General features: G+C 38.7%; 1 protein-coding gene across 1 annotated transcript in view; it reads right to left on the minus strand.

The window, feature by feature from the left end:
* LOC149298443 (protein naked cuticle homolog 1-like) overlaps nucleotides 1–6729 on the minus strand; it is a 30709-nt gene extending 23980 nt beyond the window's left edge. The window contains exons 1-3 of the mRNA XM_089487279.1: nucleotides 6705–6729; nucleotides 6547–6579; nucleotides 3624–3739 (exon numbers count right to left, since the gene is read on the minus strand). Of these exons, the coding sequence (XP_089343405.1) occupies nucleotides 3624–3739; nucleotides 6547–6579; nucleotides 6705–6729 (174 nt within the window). The remainder of the gene's footprint in view (nucleotides 1–3623; nucleotides 3740–6546; nucleotides 6580–6704) is intronic.
* Nucleotides 6730–8391: the final 1662 nt, after the last annotated feature.

The following is an 8391-nucleotide window of genomic DNA, read 5'->3' on the forward strand; positions in this document are numbered from 1 at the left end:
TTATGCTAAAGTTACACGGCAGCCATCGTATGCACTTTAATGGCAGATGCAGCACTGACTTGCGCAAGAACCCCCACAAGCGTGTATTGTGGCCAATGGGAACACTTTCCTGCCAGCAGCCAATCAGGTGGTGTGAAAAATTAGTCCACTGAAATATCAGTGTTCTGCAGCTCTGGTGCTGCAGCTTCTCCTAAAGAGAACTACTTTATTTTTCCCCATAGTTAAATAATGCATACTAAAGTATTTCCAAAGTACTTTAATATGTATTCATACGTATTCATTTTTGGGACACTAAAGTTTATGAAGTTGTTTTAAAGTTACTGGCATAGAGTTTAATCAAAAAGTTACTAAATATTAGGAATCAAGTCTGTTTATGTCGGGTAATGCTAGGCATCTATTGCACACTTGTGATTTAAATCATTATATATATAGGGGCCTCCATATTGCAGGACCAACACCCTACTTTGAGGCAGCCAAACTTCCGTTTTGCTTCTACCAGCTGGAGATCCAGATGGTTCCTTAAGACACTTTCAGCCAAAGCATCTGTTTCACTTCAGGGCCCAAAATAATGAATTTATGAGCAGGGGCTTCAGTCTCCAAAAACTTTCTGTACATGGGGCTGAACTAAGTTTAAAGAAGCAACTGGTATCGCTCAGAGATAATTCCTTGGAATCCGGCTTTGTTACATAGCTGGCAGCCCGGCTAATCCCTTTCATTATGTCACAAGAGCATTTAGTCTTTTTAAAGGGGCATTCCCACCAAGCACTAAAGTGGGTAAACAACAGTGACATGTTTAACCACTTTGCTGTCAGTAAGATAAAGGTGTCATAGGCAAATAAAGGACAATTAAAGCTTGGAGCGTACAAGAATATAAATAATCCTCTTTGCAATAGGTAGTGAATCTATGAAATCATAAGAAAGGAACATGTAAATAATTGGGCATAAAATCAGGCACCTTATGGAAAGGCACTTAACTTCTGCATATCTACTGCCCTTACTGTTGCCCTAGGCCTATACTAATATGTCATCTGCAAAGAACCGTGCCTGTGACATCATGACTACGTTACGTGATGGTAAGTATCACGTCATACCCTGCCCACGTCTTACTCAAAGTGCACATGTGCAGATCCCAATTCACTACAAAATGCACATTGCGAATGCACAGCCAAAAGGAAACCCAGCTGTCACGACCATCTTTGTACCATGATCGACAATGAATCTGCCATAGAACACGCAAACATAAACAGTCTCTCTGCCTGGAAATAAAATAACAGGTCGGCTTCAGTTTAAGTTCACCATACAGTTCCCGAGCTTCACTGGTGCTCCAGTTACTTGATTAAACATACATCAAATTCTGTTGACATTTCATTAGGTCCAACAGACATAAGTACTTACCCTAAATTTTAATGAAAGCATTATTTAAATTATATCCGGCAAGCTTCTCGCCAACTAACAAACTTTCTCCCGGGGAAAGACACTGCCCTGATTTAACCCTTCACCTGCTCTCCGGTAAAAAAAAAAAAGCCCTAAAAACATTAATTGCACTTTTTCATGTTCAACAAATAACCGTTAGCAGAACTGTCATTTCATTTCATGCTTTAATCGAAAGGTTTAATCACATAAAACAACACAGAAGCTATTCAGAAACCTTCGTCGGCCTTGTATGGCAGCAGCCTATAATTGCCTGCTTTTTTGTCATATGACAAATACAGCGTTCCTGGCAAAAAAAAAGTATGAATATTTATAGTTCTTTATATTGCATTTTCCTCCCAGCCTAAGAGCATTAATAATTTATATTTAAGCAAGGCTGACTTTATGCCTTCGTATCATTTATCCTGATATTATGTGATCCTAAGGCATAAAAGTGCAACATTCACAACCACATGACACTATAATAGCTTTTTATACATACCCCCATCCCCATAATTGTATAAAATGCTGTTTGCTAAATCTCTTGAATTAAAATCACTTTTGTTATTCTTTTGGGAAAAGTTATATACTTTGTAAAAGTATACCGAGAAGTGGAAGACTTTAAAGGGGGATCAATCAACGTTTAAACAATGTAGCATTGTAGAAATGTTTTCATAGAATACAACATTTTTTCACTGCGTTTGCTAATCTTATCTCATCGATATACCTCTATTTACTGTCACTTTTCAGTGTAGCTCAATGATAGATTGTTGAGTGACATTATCACTCTCTAGAGATAAAACGTGCCATTACCTCCAAGGATTCCAGGTTTGCAAACGCTTTTAGCACATACTTTTGCTGCGATACTGCTTTATATAGTCATTGCAGATGATCTATCTCCTCTAGAAATGTTTGATTTAGCAATGATATCCCCTCTACCCATTATGTATACAGCTTTTCCTAACCTTTAAGGCTATAGTCAAAGGCCAATGTATTCCTAGCATGAAACCCTTTGGGTCTGCATAGCTACTTGGTATTTTTTGCCTTTGCATCGTAACAGTTGGGAATACATGCCTTTTATACACCATAACTCTACATCCCAGAGCTGTCATTTACAGGACCGCCAAAATATTCTTATTCTGGGTCCCCTATGTTAGAATTCCCATCCTTCTTTCCCATTCTAACAGTTCTCAAACCCCAAATTCACTGATCATTACAGACCCGGCTTTCTTAAAACATATAAAAATAAGTAAAGTGTAATTAGCTGTTTTAGAAATAGATGATCCCTTAGGTCATCTTAGATTGACTTTAATATAAAAAAAAAGGCTGAGGACGCCACAGTTCTTGATCACACACTCATATAAACCATCACATAATGATGCGCTATACATCAGCCAAATAAATGTCTTTATCATTTGCGGTTAAAAAAAAGGGGTATATTTGTAATTTGCTCCGCCAAGAGAAACTTGTGAACTGAAATGTAACAGATGGTCGAGTTTGCAAATAGTGAATGTGAGCGATTGCATGAAACGGAGAAATTCATACATCCCAACATGTAATTATAGTCTGACACCTTTAAAAAAACAGAGAAAAGAAAACAGAGCAGAGTGTTTTTAGAGAGCACTTTGCTGTGGGGGGAAAAGAAAAAAAAACACTTTCAAAGGTTATTTTTTGTTTTACAATCTTCCTTTGGAATCTTTTGTTGATCGGTTGATCTATTTACCAGCCCTCATATAAACGTATCTGCTCTTTCTTTGGTTTCCAAAGTATTTAAAAACCTGTCATTAATCACGCAGATAAATGGAAGTAACCGAAGTGCTGAAATAAAGGTTCCCGCAGGAGAGTGGCACATATTTGAACACTGAACAGATACAAAGTAGTAAAACTGGATTCAGGAACTGATGTTTCAAAGAAAAAAAAAAAAAACCTGTAACCCATATGGCCACAAATGGGTTAACACATGACTTCTGCCAGAAAACTGGAAACTATGCCAAAACCCACATCTTAGGCGGCAAGAAATCTCCAAACATTAGTAACACATATGAGAAATATTATCGCTTCCCAAGCCAAGGGGCAACACAAGGGGCAAAAACCAGTACATTCTATGCCTGTGGAAATCCTTAACATGTATATTTGTGGGGGAAATGAATTAATATATCCAGCACAAATGTGGCAGGTGTTAAAAACTGTGAAAGTAGGAGCGGGTCACTTACCCTCTGCGCGAATCTGCACCCACCCTTGTGATTGGGGGCAGTGGGAGACTTTTGCTTTGCAATCCAGTCTTCAATGCCCTTTCGAGCCAAACAGGCATTGACTGCAAAGCTGTCACCTACAAAAAGAGACAGACAAGCTGTGAGGTTGTGCAAATGGAGATCACCAGAGGTCACAAAACATAACTCAAAGCCTGACAGATGCCTGAGCGCTTCTGTATGGGGGTCCACCAGCCACATCTGTTACAAAGGTCACATAACATCATATGCATGGCACTACTAGATAAAGGGAATCATCTTTCACTAGTTGAAATATGACAGCCAACGGGTTACTACATATCAGTCAAACTGCTTTTGTATACTAAATGACAATGAATCCCAAAAGGAAGCACATAGACTTTGTGTTGAAGTTACTTTCAACAATTTGGAGCCCATAGTCAAAAATGCCAGTTTAGATGTCACCCAATCCAAGGAATATCTCTTATCCAACTAAATCCGGCGGTACTAGCAGATACATACGTCAATTTTTCATCAAACAAACAAAACCAAGAAGATCAACTGCAACAGGGCCTGTGACATGAATGCAATGGACCGGTGATATGTTTATAAATAGCTATTAAGTTCACAATGGCTACAAGGTGATTTTCAAGAAAGACATGAATCTCTGTCTCTGTCTCCATTCACCTATAAAGCCTATTAAACTCACTCAGAACAAACGGAAAGTCATCCATGACTCCAAGGAAAACGGTCTTATTCTTTGCTAGTTGCACAAAATTCTTGGTCTATAATGATATCAGTATGGGTTCTATGTTGACCCCATGTGTGCTTGAATGATGTTCTCAATTAAATTTCAATTGAGTTTTTGTTAATTTGGTGTTCCTCAGAGAAAGATAATGTAATATTTGATGAGTAAATATAAGGGGTTACAAGCCCAACATAACGTGTGTAACAAAATGATCACAGAAAATATGTAAAGGTTTCTGAGATAATTGTTCTTCGTAGCTAAGTAACTGGATTGAATTATTCCCAGAATCCAAGCTGACTCCAGTGGTCTTGCATAGAATTTGAACACGAGCTACTCAATTGCAAATGGAATTCAACATAAACAATTGTAAGGTTATGAATTTTGTGTTTTTTTACAGAACAGTTTTGAAGTCAAAAGACATGTTGGTGCATGCTGACATGCTGACAACAATATCAAACAGTGGTCACAGGCAGGTCCAAGATCCTAGATATTATCACCAAAGAAACTATTAACTTAAAGCAAAATCTTTTTGGCATTTGTATAAAAGTGTTATTTTGGCTCTCAGCTCAAACAAGCTGAAAAAACATGATTTTTTTACACAACTTATTTTTTATATTCATTATTGGGAGATAATGGCTGATCAGTACCCAATTTAAGCAAGCCTTTTTTTTTACTGCCACAGTATAACCAGGAACTCAATGATTTTTTTAGTCTACCATTTCTTTGGTAGATCAAAAGTAAAACTGAGAATCTCAAGGTAACGATGTAAATGCACAATAATATTACCAAAATGAAATATATCCCATCACTTAATTAATGTTCCCTTTATACATTTACAAACAAGAAACCAGACCTCAGTAACATCAATTAAGATAATATTGTCCAATCGTCAAACCATTCCATTACCAACCAACATTACTAAAGGCAACCTTCTAAAAGCAGAGTTTACTACGTTTATCACCATAACTTACAGCCATTACACCAAAGCACTGCACATATTAGCTTATATATTTATTAGGGCACAGGGACCCTTTTTGTTCTTAAATTCATTGATACACCAATAGATTTCACATTCTGCCTGACACAAAGTAAAATCTACAACTAGGTCCATTCCAACATACAAGATGAAATCCAAATCTAATAGAAAACATTTCTTTTAAATTTCATTAATGCTCCACAGTTTAAGCGTAACTGGTAAAACTTTCCCGTCCAAAGAAAAAACATGCAAACCCATCTCATCTCCACAAACCCAAAGAAGGAATAAGAAGTTTCAGAACACTATTAAGTCTTGTACTTCGCACAAGTTGTGATGAAGGTTACCCAAAACACCCTGATAAAGTGGCCATAGGGGTAGCATATGAATGGTCCAATATGCAAATGTCGCTTTTGAAAACACAGTAGACTCAATAGAGAGCCAGGTTTAGTAACCCAGAAAGTACATGTTGTGGCAAGCATGCCACAAAACATTACCCAAACACAGACCCGAAAATGTGTTCTGTTCGCCATATGAGAAAGCAACATTTTGGGATCACATCTTGTAAGCTGTAGATGTTAAAAACTACCCCCATAACTTCATACACAGAGGTGACAAAACTTAATCCAGTGTTTCACAACATTCACAGGTGACAGGTTGTGATCAAAGCTGGACACTGAGAAAAAAAACTATGAACACAATTTCATAACAAACAAGGGAATCAGTGACCAGGACCATCAAAACACAGAGGTGGCAAACTTTGACTACAGCTCCATAACACTCCCAGGTGACAGAAGGTGATCAAAGCTTTATAACATACACAAAACACACTAAGTGCATTAGACACAACAGCCAAAAAAGGGGGTGGGAAGGATCAGAGGTCCACAGCTTTAAAGCACACAAGAGAGATCAAGTGTTTGAAAGTTTATGAGACATCAGACAAAGTCACCAAAGCTTCACAACGCACATGGGAAATAAAGGGAAGCCTGGAAACTGAGATCAATAAGACACACAGGAATGATGGGACCAAGACTTCATGACACACTGGGGACATGTAACCAGATATTTATAACAGACATATGAATATGTACCAGAGCTTGGAATATTCAGGACACAACAAGACAGACTGGGACAAGAACTTCTCCAGACAGAAGTCCAGCACAGGAAAGTTCTAGGAAAATATGTTTGGAAGGGATTTCATTTCCTACCTTCAGGGCTCTCTCTGGTTTTGCAAACTGCAGCTGCCAGACAGGAGAAAATAACCAAAAAGTATAGAAAAAGAAAAAAAAAACATGATTAGATTACAAAGAATAAGGATGACTAAATAACAGATCAGAAACATAGTGAGGAAGAATAAAACACATACCGTGTTTGGAATAAAGTTTGCCCATCTCTCTGCAGGAGATCCCAGATCCAGGACATCAGAGATACATTACAATCCAGTGTCTACTTAAAATTCCATGTGTGTAAACCCCAATAAATTCGACTGTGACCCCACAGATCCTCCTTAGCGAGTATAGTATATGAGTCTGCCCTCCCAAAGAAATCCAGAGACCAGGGTGAGCAGAAGAGAGATCCCTGGAGAAAGTGACACCTCATGGACAGAGGACAGTCCCCTGTGATATCCAGTACAGAGAGGAGAAGCTCATACTGCTACAAGCAGACACACACACAGAGGCTGGGGAGAGTGAGGAGGAGCCAGGGAGAGCAGAGAGGGTGGGGAGAGAGAGGAGAGGGGGTAGAGTAACAGAAGTGTGTGTGGGGTGGGGGATCCAGAAAGAGCGTGGAGACAGTGGAGTTGGGGAAAAGAATGAATAATAGAGAGGAGTAAAAAGTATGGGTGCTATCTCTCTCTCTCTCTCTCTCTCTCTCTCTCTCTCTCTCTCTCTCTCTCTCTCTCTCTCTCTCTCATATATATAATTCTTAGCTATTGCTGTCTGGTGTATAACTTAAGTGACATTTGGCACCCTGTACAATGGTACAACTTGATAGATAAATGGTGTATAGCTATAGATATGGATCACACCTATGAAATCAGTGACATAAAACAGTAACTATGGCATTTTGAGGTAGACAGAGGCCACTTGAGTACAGTAAGCGCAACTGTATAAGAAGTGCAATACTCATAGATTAAGATCAGGGAACGATGGGTATGGAGACATTGGGAATAGCTGCGGAATTTAGAGAAAAGAAAGTATAATGCTTTTCAGTGGAACTCATTGGGGTCTTGGGTGGCCAGTACCCCAACTAGCTCATGGCACGCATAGCCAAGTCAGCCCTTTATTATTGTTTTAACATTTTAGACTTTAGCCTTTTACTCAATACAAATCAGAAACCGGGGTAACAACTGCATCAATGGTCGCCAGTTAGACAACACCCTTAAAAAAAAATAAGCGTTCACTTTACGTCTATGAATGTAACCAAAAAGTGCCGTACTCTAGTTCACAACAATATTTATATTATAAACACAAAACAGCGTAACGAAAATTCACTTTCAAAATAAACTTTACTAGGGAAAATAAATACTTTTCTACTTCTTTCCCTGATCGGTCCCAGGTTACTGGCATCAAATGAGTTAATAAAGAATGCAAAGTGGTTCTTTGGGTATGTAAATGAATATAAGTAGTAGGTTGTTACATAAATAAAGGCAATGAGTGGCACTTTGTAAGTGTAAATTGAAAGGAATACTCATGAATGCTGTGATGCATTCCTTATTAGAGTAGATCTAGAAACAGGTTCAGGGGTACACGTTAAGCACCCCTCCTCTGCCAACAGAAGCCCCCCACCTCATCTACTCCTCTTCCTGCCCCCTCTGGATGTCTCTTTGAACAGAGTATTTTTCTTCTCCAGCAGCTTTTTCCTGCACAGAAACACAATGGAGCCTTTGACAGCAAAGACTGTGGGATATCGGCTTTGATGTTCAGTTCTAATAAGTTGTGTATGTCTGCATCTAAAAACAATGCTCGCAGGCAATCAACCCAAGGAGGGACAACCAAAAAAAAAGAGGGAGAGAGGGGGAAACCGTTAAACTGCATTCAGTTGTGTAAACTGTG

The sequence above is a fragment of the Sceloporus occidentalis genome, unplaced genomic scaffold (genome assembly GCF_023333645.1).
Source record: "Sceloporus occidentalis isolate IW3139 unplaced genomic scaffold, rSceOcc1.0.p SCAF_32, whole genome shotgun sequence".
Lineage (NCBI taxonomy): Eukaryota > Metazoa > Chordata > Lepidosauria > Squamata > Phrynosomatidae > Sceloporus > Sceloporus occidentalis.